This window comes from Lagopus muta, chromosome 7, assembly GCF_023343835.1.
Source record: "Lagopus muta isolate bLagMut1 chromosome 7, bLagMut1 primary, whole genome shotgun sequence".
Classification (NCBI taxonomy): Eukaryota; Metazoa; Chordata; class Aves; order Galliformes; family Phasianidae; genus Lagopus; species Lagopus muta.
In genome coordinates, this window is record NC_064439.1 from 40,290,211 (window position 1) to 40,305,272 (window position 15,062).

The window sequence follows — 15,062 nt, forward strand, 5'->3', positions numbered from 1 at the left end:
GGCCCCACACTTGGCCCTGTTGAAACTCATAGGGTTTACCCTGGCCCATCGATCCGGTCTCTGCAGGTCCCTCTGTAGTGCCTTTCTCCCACCCGGCAGATCAGCACTCCCTCCCAACTTGGTGTCGCCTGCAAACTTAGTGAGGGTGCCATCGTGGATGATGCAGGGCCTATTCTGTTCCCCATCCCTATCTACCAGCCCCTGGCCGAGCTGACTCTGATCCGCATGTGGCTCAGTTGTCACACGCTTGAATGGGTCACATCCATGACCAGCAGGTCACAGTTTGTCTCACCGGTTCACATGGCTTGGGTTTCTGCCCTTTGTCGTTGGCAGTCCTTAGTATTTACCTGTTTGGTGGTGATGCAGAGCCTCATGAGCAGCACGCACAGGTTGTTAATTTCCTCTTGCTGGGTGCTGGACATTGGTGCTGTGCCACCAGCGTGGTGAGCTGCGGTCTTCATTGTGAAGCCTGCTGTCCTATTTTGAGATGTGGGGCCAAGCAGCAGCAACAATGCTGGCCTTCGTTCCCCCCTCTTCACCTGCAGAGCCTGTCACCGGCAAGCAGGGAAGAGGTGTGCATTTGTTTGAGTGGGCTGTTGCCGTGGCCGGGACCCCAGTGTGACATCACTGTGCTGTCGGCAGGGGCAACCCGGTGCGTCGTCCCACCCGTCTCTAACTGCCCTAACTGCCCCCGTCTTGTTTAGCCCCACAAAGTGTCACGGGCTTATCCCTAGATCTAAGTCCGTGACAGGGGGCACAGGCCCCGGGGAAAGGAGAAAACAACGAAGCTGTACTAACGGCTTGCCGCGCGACCCGGCCGGCCCCGGGCCGCGTGCGCTTCGGGAGAGGGGGAAGGGCAGAGAGCTAGCAGATAGTTTTAACGAAGAGAAAACACAACGGCAGCGATTTGAGGAGGAACGATAATTTATTGAATGTAACCAAATGGAACAAAATGAGAGAGACGAGAGTATGCAAAGTGCGAGTCAAACCACGGCGGTGCGAGGGAAAGCACGTGCTTTGCTCCGCGGCGAGCTGAGACGGCTGAGCCGGGGCAGGAAGGAGAGGCGGACCCTGGGGTCCTCCGCAGCTTCACCTCGCTTCCTCTTCCCGCCAGGTCCTGCGGGGATGCCGCCCCTCCCCTCCCCTCAGGATACTCAAACTGCCCATAGGGGGCAGTAAATGGGACCAGAACTTTAACTCTTTAACTCCCCCTGCTCCACGTGTTGTGATGTGGAATACTGACAACAAAAAATCACCAAACCACAACAGTAAGAGTTTTGTGTCAAGGTTTACAGTGTAAAAGAATCTGTGCTAATAAATTTGTCCCCCCTTGCTGAGTCAGTGAGGAGCTCTGTCTCTGGTTTGGATGTGTTGATCTTTTGCTCTTGTAATTTACCCCCGGTTCAGTGCGATTTCTCATAGCCCACCTCTGCCTAACAGGAGGCTTCTGATTTCCTTGGTAAAATCCCTTCCCATTCGATGCTAGTAATTCTCTGGTCGTCCAAAGTTGGACTGCAATGTGAAGTCCCGCCTTCCATTCCATCCTTTATTACAGCTGTCTTTCTGTCTTTCTTTGCTTCAGTGTTGTGTTTTCCTTGACAGGAAGAGGTGAAGTGCTGCTGTGTTTCAGAACTCACAAGTGGAGGATGGGCTACAAGTGGCCCGTGGAAGAGATACTTGTGCTGCTGTGGTCTACCACAGCTGATGTCCTGCGTGTACGTAGAGAGGGAAGGTTCCAAAGCTGCTTTTTTTTTTCTTTTTTGGAGACACACTGCACTGGTTCTGTAGTATTTGCATCATTTCTATCTGTTCAGAGAGTGACAGAAGCATTTGGTTTGTGTGTTTCACTGATAGGAGTGACTGCAACAAATGCAAGTAGTGTCAAGTTGTGCCCGTTCCACTTTCCATTTTTATTCTTTCCTTCTCTAAAACAACAGCAATGACAAGAAGAACAAAGTAGAGTGTTGTCTACAGACTTAATCAAAGGTATCAGGAAATATTACTAATTACTGCCATCATTTTCATCCCATTATCAATTCCCAATGACCTGCAAGCCCTTTGAGGCTTCTTAATCTTGTCCTGAGGTCACTCTGAGCGTATGCCCAGCAAAAGGGCAGTCAGTTTGCGTTTCCTTCAGTGCAATACTGCGTTCAGTAGGTGCTGTCACGTGTGCTGTGAATACCACTGAATGAACAGCGCATCCCTTCTGGGACTGATGGACTTGGCTGGGATGAATCCTGCCACAGACTTTGGTTGAGAAGGTGTTGAAAAAACGAGTAAAAAATGAAGACAATTCTAAACTCAGCATCAGGTGCAGTTCTATCCTCTCACGCTCTGCAGTCACTTTGTTCTTTGATGCGTCCCCCTCCATGTGCATATATGCAGGTGTGTGTTTTGTGTTCCCTGTCTCTGTGGGCTTGTGCCTGAGGTACCTGTATTGTAGAATTTTAGTAGCTAAAAAGTCACACGGCTACCTCAGCAAAATGCCGAAGTAGAGTAAGAACTATTGGACCGTGTTTTCTTTTCATCTTGAACTTCTGTAAAATCCCAGGCACTCATATTCCATGGGAAGACCTCAGCTGTAACACAGGTTTGCTATGAGTCAGAGAGGAAATGCTTCAATATTTCTGAGTTTCTTTCTAAATCCACAGGATGCTGAACAAAGGTGTTGCTGCGGCTCAGCATTGCCGCTCGCTTGTACAGGATTTCAAAATGACACCTCATACATTGTTTCTGGAGCATTGCCGTGCATTCTGCTGCCACGATACCAAGCACAAATTTGTGGTCATACTTTTACCAAAGGAAAGTTATGTATTTTCATACTCTTCATTTTAGTTCTGGTTAAAGCAGCAGAGAATTCTTTTCAGCTACAGTTGTCCATCCGTTTTCTATTTCTCACTGTCGATGTAAATACTAACGGACACAGACGTAATTCCAAACAGGCCAACAGGTCATTTTTTGAGAGAGAAGTCAGACTTTTGTAAGCCCATGCTCAGTGTCCCTGATCCCATGAAGTCCTTAAGCACAACTTTAACTCTGAGCACATCGCAGTCCTTTTGACTCGATAAGACTGCCTAATCTGCTTGGAGTTGGGCACACGCTAAAGTATTTCACCTCCATGGCTGCCCAGGTTAGTTTGCATGGCTGTCTTTGGGAAGACTGTGAGATCTGCTGTTTCAGAGCTAAGCTGATTTTATCTGGTGGAGAAGAAGAAAGCCTTTCTTTTCAGGTTTTCCCTGAGAGGTTGTGCACTTAAGATTTGTTGTCAGAAGCATCTGGATTTGACTCCTGCTGTCTCTGCCACTGAACTCAGCAGGCCTCTAGGATGCACTGGTGTGATGTTTGCTAAGTTCTTAGCACTGAAGGACAAAACCATTCCTCCGTTAGTCAGTATGCTTCCGCTAAGGACAGTCTGATCTTGTATTTGAAAGATGGCAAGACTTGTGATGTTGTGAGTATAAGGGAAATGCAAAGACACAGCCCGAAGCAGCGATTGAGCACCCGGTGGGAAGGCAAGGCCAACCCAGAGGAGCTCTGGTGCATGTAATGCAGCTGAGTGAGAGGAAGGGCAGAGCCAGCGTGCAGCCCTTTGCAGGCCTGGTAAGAGTTGAGAGTGCGGGCAAGGCCATCTCTTGCTGGAGATCTCTGAAGCCTTCCCATGGTAAACAGCTCTTTTCCTTCAATTCCGTATTTGCGGCTGCTGCTTTTGGGCTTGTTCTCGCTTACTGTTGCCAAAGTCTTTATTTTCCCATTATTATCATGGTACTTTCTTTACTTACTGTTACAGCATTACAAGTGGGCAGTTGTTTCCTTGGTTTTGGTCAGAGCAGGGGATATTGAGCCCTTTTCTGCAGTCTGTCAGGGGTGTGAGCTTGTGAAAATGTTGCGGCTATTAAAGGAAGCTTTGAAATGCTACGTTTCAGCATTTTTACCTTTGTAAAACAGTTATGAACGTAGTCAGCTCCTCATTAGGCAATAGTCATTTACCTTCCACCTCTTGTCAGAGTTAAGAAGGGAAGCTGTGCTTGTCTTCTGTGGAAGACAGTTTGTCTTGGGCTCTGTCCCACTGATCCCTTGGGTGACTGCCCTGGAGACTGAGTTAGAGTAGTCTTAAACAGGTAACCCACTCATCTGTTCCACTCTCTCCTATTAGATTCTACTTCTTTGTAATACTTCAAGAAGTAGATGGCTGAAGGTGATAAAGTCTCCCTAGAATCTCCATACTGTGTTGACATTTTTCTGTGCTGCAATAAATAAGGCCATCAATGTTTAAAAGAGTTTAAATTCAAATGTCAATGCAACATTGCCTTTTCCTAGCATAAATTGAATAAAAATGTCAAATTGAGAAGTCTGATGATTGTCTCAGATTCAAATGCGTCAAAATGTACATGCATGGTCTGACAGAGCTGTCCAAAAGTCGCTTGGCAGATGCCTGTGCACTTTGGCTTTAACTAAGGCATGTGCTGTTTGAGGCAGGTCCAAGCTCAAGAACTGTGGTACCTGCTTTAGGTGAGAATTTCTCCCGAGCTCTCAACTGACTTACAGTAATTTCAAACTAAATGGCAGAAGTAACGCTTCTTGTCTCTGTATCAATCCCTGGTCATCCAGTTGTGGAGTGAATGATGAATTTCAGAGTCCTGAGAAGCTGAAATCCTTAGAGTGCATAATTACAATGTCTGTAATTTACTTGCATTTTTATCATGGAGAAAAATGTATGGCTTAGAGGTAGAGAGAAGTATAAATTTTGTAGATTAATGACAAATACCAAACTTTTTTTTTCTTCTTTCCTTGATGTGGAACATGAGGCATTTTGACAATAAACTATACCTGTCAGAACAGTGGCCTACGTGTAATGCTAGCAATCAGCTAAGAGGCCCTTCATAAGGCTTGGTATTAATCACCCTGTCGATTAGAATTCTGTGGGCATCCTTCTTTCCAATTTTCACTTGGAATTTATTTCAGAGCACAGTCAAGGCTCTGCTGTTCATTACATTCAGCATTAGCTAATTTGGCTTTTGGCATCTCTTACCCCAGTTCCTATTAAACACTTTCCATAAATTGAGATAAGGGTTATGCCAAAACATTTGAGGATTATCAAATGGTTTCATAGAGATTGATGCATTATCATGCTGGTTTAAAGACTGTTGGGTTGCTGTAGAATTAACTATTAGCAAATACTTGAAAGTTCCAAGATAAATTTTCACCTGCAGCATTTTTTCACATCTTTAGAATTGACAGCAGGAGGAAACAAATGAGAGAAAAGTTGTGTCTTAGAACACTTCTGAAAGGCTCATTTGTGTACTTTGCATTTTTATAGAAGTTTTTAGGAGACCTACCTCTTAACTATTCCCTAGGAGAAAATTGTGGAGGACTTTGTGCATCTAAATCTTCTCAATAAGGCTAATGAAACCAGATACCTCTTCAGATCAGTAGTGCCCGAATACAGTGGATAGCAGCTGTGGTTGAAACACGAGTAACTAATAATCTACAAATAAATCAAAAATTCATGGTTTTGGAATTAATAGAAAATATGATGGTGCTATAAGAGGAAAAAAATTCATGACTACACAACTGATTGGATTACTTGTGCTTTCAACTCCTCTAGGCTGTGCATTGACAGAATGTAGTTACTTAACAGATTGATGATTTATGTTGAAAGTTGTCTGGCTTAAATTTTCCTAAGGCTTTCAAATAACAGCACCGTGTTTAATAAAGCATACCGGGTTGCTTTACTTATTTTCCAGCTGGGCTCTTAGAGTATTGTAGAAGACAGTACAAAAATCCACAAGGGTAGAGATCATTCCCCATTCCCTGTTCATGAGCTCTTTCACAAAGACATTACGTAGATGATGTCTGAAATGTCACCTTATTTTTCTTTTTTCTTTTTTTTTTTCATTTCCTTGCTTTGCTTTGGCTGTAACTTGCTGAAAATATGAAGGCGTAAGGCCAAGACTGGACTGCAAAGAGCTGTGTGTCAGTCCTGCTGGTGCAACAGGAATGAAACAAATACTGATTCTCAGGGTGTAGCTTCATGCTTCTTAAATGATAGAAGCATGCCTCAAAGCGGTATGTCATGCCTGGTATCTTTTTCAGTGTAGAGTTGTACTTGTAAGGTTTTCTGCACTAATTAACAGGTGGGAAAATGTAAATATATGGGCGCTTTGCAAGGCAGCATCCTTTTTCACTGCAGGTTGAAACTCTCCCTGCAGGACTTGAAGGAACTCATCAAGTGCAAGCGCGTGAGCATTGCCTGTCCTGAGCATGTTCCAGATGAGAGCTGAGATGGATGTCAGAGTGTCAGACCTAGAGAGCAAAAGGCATGAAGTCTGAGACAGAGTGACTACAACTTGTTCTCAGGGTCTCCCCTGAGTTTTGGCAGCAAGAAGGAGAAAGCTTATACTTGCAATGATGCAGGAGGGATGGGTGATACTTGGTTAAGGATAAAAAGAAGGTGCATGCAAATCAGGACAGTTGTTTGGGTTGCAAAGATGTACATGTGTATGTTTGCGGTGGGAAAGACAGCCTCAAACTGAATGGGAGATGTGGAGAAACCTTGAAATAGAACCAGCATGAAATAACATCTTCCTTTTTTCTCATTCTCGCCTCCCATATAATACTGATGTGAGGTTTTAAAAGCAGCAGGAGAAAGACTTTTCTTCAAGTCCTCTTGTGATCATTCTGCCCCGTTAGGGAGCTTCTACTGAAGCCAGTTCAGGCTGAATGGGAAGGAAAGTTTTTTTCTTTTTTTTTTTCCTCCAAGATTTTTCTTTTGTATATTGCAGAAATATGTTCTCGTAAATTTGTCTTATTGATTTTTAAGGACAATTTAATTTAGTAGAACTTCCTGTGCTTTATGGAAATTTTTCTTTGCCTGTGTTGGTCCAATGACAGGGTTATTTTTCCTCTTCCTATTTTTCCTGCTCTCAGAAGGATACAAGACCCTCTCAGTTAAGCACTTGCCACAAAATGAGATAAGTTTATCCTTTGGTCTGTTCTTTGTCTTTGATCTTGGCTTAGTCTAATGTCAGAATACTGTGATCCAGAGTGCTAGCAAAGACTCTAGTGATTTCCCTGTGTTTGGCTCTGACAGCAACATGGTCCTGCAGTGGTGCTTTCTTTTCCCTTTGTGAAGGCGTTGTGCTTGTAACAGTGGAGAACTGAGGCTGAAAGTGGTGTGTTGGTTCTCACACAGAATGCCTTCTCTACATGCAGTGAGTAGTCAGTGACCGTCTTGTCTCTTAGTGCGTACTGGGCATAGATTGGACTATGTGCAGATTTCTGATTTTAATTGATTTTTTGAGAGTAAATATTAGATTCTGGAGAGAAAAAAAAAAAAGTAAAGGGATGTTGTTGGATTTTGTTACAAAATTTTCTTGAAGTATTTCCCAGCTGACTTTGCACTGCATTGAGTAACCAGCCATGCAACTACTGCTTTTGCTCTCTTTTTCCCTTTATTTTTTTCCTTTTCTTTTTCCTCCAGTTGAGTAGATTTTGACAGGACTCGCTGCAGTCAGACCACTGTAGAAATCAAATCAGCTCTTCAAAATTCCATGAATTTACCCCTAATTTGCATTTTCTGTTTTAGAAGAGAGAGGGTTGGGGACACATTGCTGCAAAACACAGCTGCTGCTCCTTCTCTTGTCAGTAGCTGTGCACAACAGAATAGTTCCTCCAGCTCTGGAAGCACGTGGCACAAGACCACAGAGTTTGATGGCACTGAGTTTTCCAAGAGGGACAGACTCTTGCTGTTTCTCTCTGTGCCCATTTGGCAGATTGCAAAATGGGGGGGGTGGGGGCGGGGGGTGGACTTTGCTGCTGGCATCAGGGAGCTTACAGCTTGTGTTAATGTTATCCTGGGTTTTGCTCATAGTGAAATAGTCCTCTTGAAATTGTTATGAAGGGCATGTTCTTGGAAGCAGCGCTGGTTTCTGATGGCTGCAGTGAGAAATAGCAGTTGGCTTTGTGACCTGGTTTAAAAAGATGCCAAAATCAGCTCTGTGAAGTGATTTTAGTATTGGATGGATACATTTACACTAACTGTGTAACAACTTTGGATAAAATAGTGTTGTCTCCCTATCATACATCCATACGAGTATTAATACAACGTTTCACTATGAAGGATAATTTCGCTGTCTGTTCTGGTGATTTATTCTGTTCACATAAGGCATTTTTTCTTTAAAAGCAGATGGCTCCTTTTCCTGATCTGATTTATGGGAATTAATATATAACAGTATTAAAAAATCACTACAAAATAGGATGATAAAATGAATACAACTACTCATCTCCCTACTTTTTCTTCAGTTTCTCTTGGATAGCTACTTGCATTTCCTGTCAGTTAGCAATTCCAAAATGCAATAAAACCTGCTAATAAAAATAGGTATGTTTTCTTTTCAAGGCATTGTATGAGTCCAGTGACCAACATTCTTAATTTCTGCCAGTCACCTTCCCAGTTTTATTCATTTTACTCCTACTTAGTAAGTAAGAACAGCAGGAGACACTTTGGGAGTCTGTATATTTCTTAAAGATGTTACCAGATAACAGCTGCTGCTCTCTACTAAGTTCCACTTAGTTTGCTGAGGTCACAACCTTGTGCATTAAGACATCCCACTTAGTTCTGAGCAATTTATAACTAATAGAGCTTTGTCCATCTAATCCAATCATTTGGAGGGCACAGGACAAGCAAAATAAGAACTTTTCCCCATTTGTATTTCTACTGTGTGGCTTGAAGGCTTTCTGAATTGAAAGCTCTGCTTTTATATTTAGGGCTGTTTAAAGGCTATCAATTGTGCTAGAATGAAAATTGACTTTTCTGGCAGAGACTGTCAAAAGCTGCAGATAACAGGTACATTGCCAAAGCAAACCAAACAAACACACCAAAAAAGCTTTGGAGTACTGCTTTCTGGGCGTTGTTCAGTTGATAACACAGCAATGCTCTTCATATGCTGAAATAGATGAAAACACATTTTTTTTCTCCTATTTAAAAAAAAAAAAAGGAGTTTTTAAGGGTTAGCTGCAGCATTTTTGTTGGGAGACCATTAAGCTGAGTGGGGGAAGAAAACTTCTACGTGAGTAGAAGAGTGTTTTACTGTTGATGTGGCATTCTAAATAATATGGTATTACACATTGCATTACACAGCAGGCACTTTAAATGCTTCATTAACCTCTTAATCTGTGTTCAGGTTCTCACTGATGATGTATTACTGTCCTGTGTATGTAAATGTATTATATACATATGTACATAAATCACTATGTACTGTGTGCTGTAATTCAGTTTCTGTGCACCATTTAAGAGCTACCAGTTTTACTGGAATAACAAATACAAAATTAAATTAGAAACTTAGAGAACGCAGTGAAAATAGCATTTCTTTAAAAACTAAACAATGTATGTTCATATTCAGATAGTGAATGAATGTAAACAGAAAAAACATGGAGTAGCTGAGGCTAGATGTGGTTATTGTATGTTATCTATGTACTTGTCACAATAAATGTTTTTACATCTATTACAAACACTTCCAAAAATATGCACTTTGAGCTTCAAGCTCTGTGGAATAATATTTTTTCTATCTTTTTCTTTTTTTCCAGCACTTGCTACTAGCAATAAAGTTTGTCATGGCATTTGTAATTCCTGATAAACCAAGAGAGATACAGATAAAGCTGGCCAAATTGGAATTTGAATCACTAGAGGCTCTCAAACAACAGGTAAGAACTACCGACCTATATAGAAGCTTTGGTGGCCTGAAGGAGAGCAAAATGAGAGAGATTCTGCTTTAGTTTTAGGTGAATAAATACATAAATCCTGGGATGCTGAGACTCCTTTAGTGCTGTATTAAGCATATCCTTTGTCTGTGTGCTCCAGGTGCTGCTGTGTAACCTCTGATCTGTGGTATTTGTGTAGAACTGGAATGTCTAATGTAGAAGCTTGTGACAAAATGATCTCTTAGTTCTGGGCAAACCAAGTCTGAAAACAATGTCCTGCCTTTTCTAGTTATAAAAATCCAATTCTCGTGTGGTGGTGGAACATTGCTATTGAGGTCAGCAATGTCTTTCATAATCAGCCATAACAAATAAAATCTAGATTACGGTTGAATGTAATGCTTGACAGTTTTCTTTTGCCTTTTCTAGTACTTCGGTGTGAGGTTTCCAGGAGCTAGTCATGGATCTTCTGTGCTTTTTAGATGATATTAAAAGGAGCAGGGCCACAATTCAATTTCAGTTATTATTTCTCTGATTTCATTTTGTAAGCAGGCAAAACTAGGTCATCCACAGGAACCTTAAGCTCAAGTGAAGACAGTCACCTTTGATTATGACATTCCAACTGGAATATATACTGAGTCTCTTTCAACATGAGTATATATGTCAGCAGTCAGGGCTTAATCTGAATTTCAGTAAGAACCAGAAGCCTGGCAGTTTTCATCTATTACTTTCAGACTTCTTGCAGAATTCAGGAAGAATACTGGCTGGTTTTTAGGTGCCTCGGTAGGTACTTTAAACACAGAAAAAATCAGCAAACAGGAATACCTGTTTAAAACAACAGACATAAAAGTCTGAGGTAAATGTGCTGTGGTGTCATGTTGCTGAGAAAATGGTTTATATACTGTTCTGGAAGTGTGTAACACTCTTAATGCTATCCAGACTCACGTATCATTGTGTTTTTCCATGCAAGCTTTACATTAAAAAGTGATCTCTGCTCTTTTGTTTGTTTTTTTTTTTTCCAAAGCTTTTAGACCCCACTGTCTTGGGATATAGCTATTAGAAGGATGCTAACAATATCAGACTGTAAATCTCTAAGATGCCAAAATAAATTATTAAGCTCTGTATGTAGTGTTTAGAGAGGGAACCTAATGCAGCTGCTTTGAGCTGTTGTATTGATTATGTTTGGGATCCTTAACTTTAGGCAGGGTGAGCACTTTCAGATTTTCATTAATGCTAAGATAATTGCTTTCTACTTGGTGTAGTTGAACTGTAACTGTTCTGTGTTCAAATCCTTACACAGACTCAGTGTCTCTTTGAAAAGGATTTCAGGGAGTACAGTGTTCCAGCTCACTGATAGAGACTAATGGTAATCATTAAAGCTTGTTAACTCCTATATGATGAAAAATGCAGTAATTCAAAAACAACATCAACAAAACACCAACATTTTACATGGGAGTACGAGCACTGCTATTTCGAAGTTCTGTCCAAACTGTCGATAAGAAAGGTTTTTAGGTAGTTCTGAAATGCTTCTCTTAAACGTTTCTTCATGCGGTTTGTGTTGAGACTGTTGAATAGTTTGTAATAATTTGATTTATTTTGAAAATATTTTTGATACTTTCATTGTTTGTGGTCAGTGTCAGACAAAATCCTTGAAACTTTTTAATCAAAACTGGGGAATGTGCTCCACTGTGAACTTTGTTTCAGGTTTCCCACTTGACCTTCTGGCTGGTTATACTCCTACTTTTTGGGGGAGGGAAGGGTAAGGCAGAGAGTAAACTTAGCACTTCTGCAGCGGATTTGGGAGACTGTGGTGTGAGATTGCTGGAAGAGGAGCAGGAGCAATCCTGATTGCAATCCCTAAAATTCTGTCTGCTGTTTTTGTCACTTGGAAGGAAGCTTGGATGCTGAGCTAGGAGAAATGGTCACCGTCAGCTACTGAGGTAAACATCCTGATCCCTCATTGTCATGGTTTTATGATTTTTGGTTATTGGTATTCCACATCATAACATCACATAGTGCACTGGAAGGAAGCTAACTAACTCTAAAGGAGGGTTAGTTGCACAGGACCTTCTCCCTTCTCCCTGTCAAGTACATGCTTTACAGCTGTACTCAGTTCTGTTGCATCTATTTCTTGCAAGAGCAGAAGCATGCTATGTTATTTGGTCTAATTGCTATTTTAAGGAAGAGACCAAATAGTGGTGTGCTGCAAGCAGCAAGAGAACACTGGGTTCATTCTTGGGTGGTTCAGGAATGACCGTATTTGTAGGGTTAGTCTCAGTGCTGTAAAACTAGTATGAGAACTGTACAGCTGGCATTTTTAGAGCAATGTTCTAGTAACATTGAAAGCTACATAAGTGTTTTGGCTTCTGGACAGGTTGAAGTTTAATGAGTAGACAAAAGAGTTCAGTGTACCCAGGCAAATCAAATGAGAAATAAATTGAAGCAGAATAATTGTTTGTGTCACTTTCATGCTCGGTTACTTTCTGAGCACGAAATACAGAAAGAACTCCGAAGTATCTTTTTCATATTGCTGTTTTTTCAGGAAAAAGTAATCTTTTAAATAGTGAAGAATGGTGTATCTTTTCACAAGGTGAAAGCAGCTACTGCTCAGTTCTGAAAGCTTTTTTATGCAGTGTCTTCCATGGCGGTCATACCACCTGCTTATAACTGAATCTCCACAAGCAGTTACTTCAGTGCTTTAGAATGTGTTTGTAGTGCTCCTAATGATTTCCAACATAACAAATAATAACAACATTTCTAAAGCAAGGGTAGGTGTGTGACGTTCACTAAGATTTCCCCAGCAGTGTCATCCCTTTCTTGAAAGTGAGCCTGGTGGTCTCAGTCCCCTTTCCAGGAAATACAAAATCCGGAAGAAATTGTGACTGATCACAGCATCATCTCTGACCAGAGACTTCTTTAAAACATGACAGTGCATGAACTAGCTTTTTTGTTTGGAAGGGATGATGAGAGAATAGGCGGGGGCCTGCTGTCTGCCTAGGTGCAGCTGTATGGAGTGCCTCAGCTTTACCACCCTGCTTTTACAGGTATTCTGGCATGTGAGAGTTACTATTCTCTCCAATAAAAATTGCATTTTCAATGCTTTACCTTTGCAATTCATTGCACTGTGGCAGCTCTACTAACTGCTGAGTGTTCTTGTTGACAGCAGTGGCTAGACCTTGCTGTTTCCCCTGGGAAAGGTTCACATGTGCTAATCACATCTTTTCTCAAGGGAATACACCAAAGTTGAAAGTGCTGGCCCTCTGTCCACTGGCCTTAAGCTTCTGTGAGCACAGCTTTCTGTAGCTCAGAACAAACCACAGAAATACTGCTAACTTAGATGTTTCCCAGTGCAAGAAGACCCTTATGCTTGCCTGTTGTACCTCTTCAGAAAGCTGTTCTGGCAGAGGTTTTCCACTTTAGTAAGCGTCATAAGCATGTCGTGTCTCAGAATGAGGCTGTGGCTGTGATGGTCCAGCAGAGCTGCTTGAACTGTCAGTGAGCCACAGAAATGTCCTTTTTTTTTTCTGGGAGGAGGAGAATGGGAACCATTTTTAATCCTTAACACTGGGAGAGTGCGAGTTGTGAGTGCTAAACATCCTGCTATTTTATTCTGCAAAATGGGAACTGGAGGCAGTTTTTTTTGTAAGGCAGCAACAAACTCAATGGATGACTGCCTCATTCAGTGTTACGGTTACTGGAATTAGAGGGCTCAGAAAAGGATGATCTGTAGCTTCAGGACTGCCCTCAAAACGCTGCTGATCCAAAAAGCAGAAGCTTGTTCTGCGCTTCTTGGCACTGCTGAGCGAACACAAGCAGTCAGTCAGGAGAGGTGGCTGAAAAGAGTTCATTCAGATCGTCAAGAGTTTGGAAGGCACCTATCAGAAAGCCTGTCGGAAAGCCTGATGAAGTTTTGGGTAAAATGGTGGATTTGATGAACTCAAGTTAAAACAGAATGAAATGGGATGAAATGAAACACCTGCTTTATGTTTTTTGACCAAAAAGTAAAACAACAAAGCCAGCCTTAAAAATGGTATTTTTTGAAGAAATGGAGCCTCACTTTTTCCAGCTTTGTGACTGCTTTCTTTTAAAGGCCCCACTGGTTTTTGCAACCAAATGTAACTTACAGTGGATGTGAAAATAGAACTGTTACTAATAATTGTTGTTTGCTGGTTTGGGTTTGTTTTTTTTTTAGAGCCTGAACTTGTTAATTTAACTTTGCAAATGCAATTTTTCCCTAGTGAGTAGTCAGAATGCCTCCAAACATTTCTTAATGTGCCATTTGCATGTGTTTGGTAGCTGCAGGGATATAATGCAAATGTAATGCAAGATTAATTATATTTTCATACACAGCTCTTTAAACACTGGAAGTCTTACACCCTACAGGAGTGCGAGCTGTATTCAAACAATTTTGGCAATGTATCTATGTTTTGAATATCAATACCTTAGTGCTGGTCTTTTCTTTGGAAAATAGTTTTAATATCAAAGTGTCAGCAAAACCAGAATGGTGGTCCTTGAAAGAGAATAATACAAAATCAGAAGTCCATAATTAATTTGGGACAAGAAGTTTTTGTGTTCTCTGTTACGGCTTTTCAGCTAGAAGTGAAATTGTACCAAGTCCTCCTGGTTCTGAGCTTCTCTAGCTTCATCTTTTCCAACAAATCCCTTCATTGTCTGTGACTGTTGCCAAGGGTGAAACTGTCCATTTGGTTCTGTAACAGTTAAGTCACTCTGGAAAGGTGGCTCACTTGAGTTTTTCAAGTCTCAGCTAGAGCCTGGTGCTGGAATGAGTATCAATCACTTCAGTTATCTCTTTTTGCCTGTCAGCCCAGATCATTGCAAGGTGTGATCTCAACAAGGAAACCTGGAGTAAGGGGATAGGATAAATCTAGGTTAAGGTTGTTCCTGCTGAAAGCCTGATGTAACCGCAGCATTCTTGTAGTTTCTGAACCCAGAGGGGTTCCCAATTATATGTGAACTGGCTTGAATACAAGGGAAGAGGTTTTTCCATTTTCCATATAAATGAGAGTGCATGGTGAGATTTGATTTCAAGAACTCTGTTAACCAGTTTTCTAAAGGACGTTCACGTGTCTGCAGTTGCAGGCTTTTCAATAATGGATGTACCATATATTGAGAAGGCAAAGGAGTACAGCAAGAGACAAAATGAAATCTCGTGTCAAAATTTCAGATTTTCTTTTTGAGACTAGCTGGAAAGCAGTCCACAGAATTCCTTAAAGAGAGGGAAGGGAAAGGGTGTCAGTGTGTTGCTAGTGGTGGCACTTGCTCTATGACAGTCTTTGCACATGCTGTACAGACTGATCATGGCAGCTCTAAGAGGAAGTTTCAAATATGATGGATATTGCCAATGCAGC

The 15,062-nt window shown here is 41.6% G+C and overlaps 1 protein-coding gene across 4 annotated transcripts in view; it reads left to right on the forward strand.

The window, feature by feature from the left end:
* Window positions 1-15,062, forward strand: part of ANO10 (anoctamin 10) — a 126,555-nt gene that overhangs the window by 81,281 nt on the left and 30,212 nt on the right. For all 4 annotated transcript variants that reach the window (XM_048951882.1, XM_048951881.1, XM_048951880.1 and 1 more), the window contains exon 12: window positions 9,583-9,699. In XM_048951882.1, coding sequence (XP_048807839.1) covers window positions 9,583-9,699 — 117 coding nt within the window. The remainder of the gene's footprint in view (window positions 1-9,582; window positions 9,700-15,062) is intronic.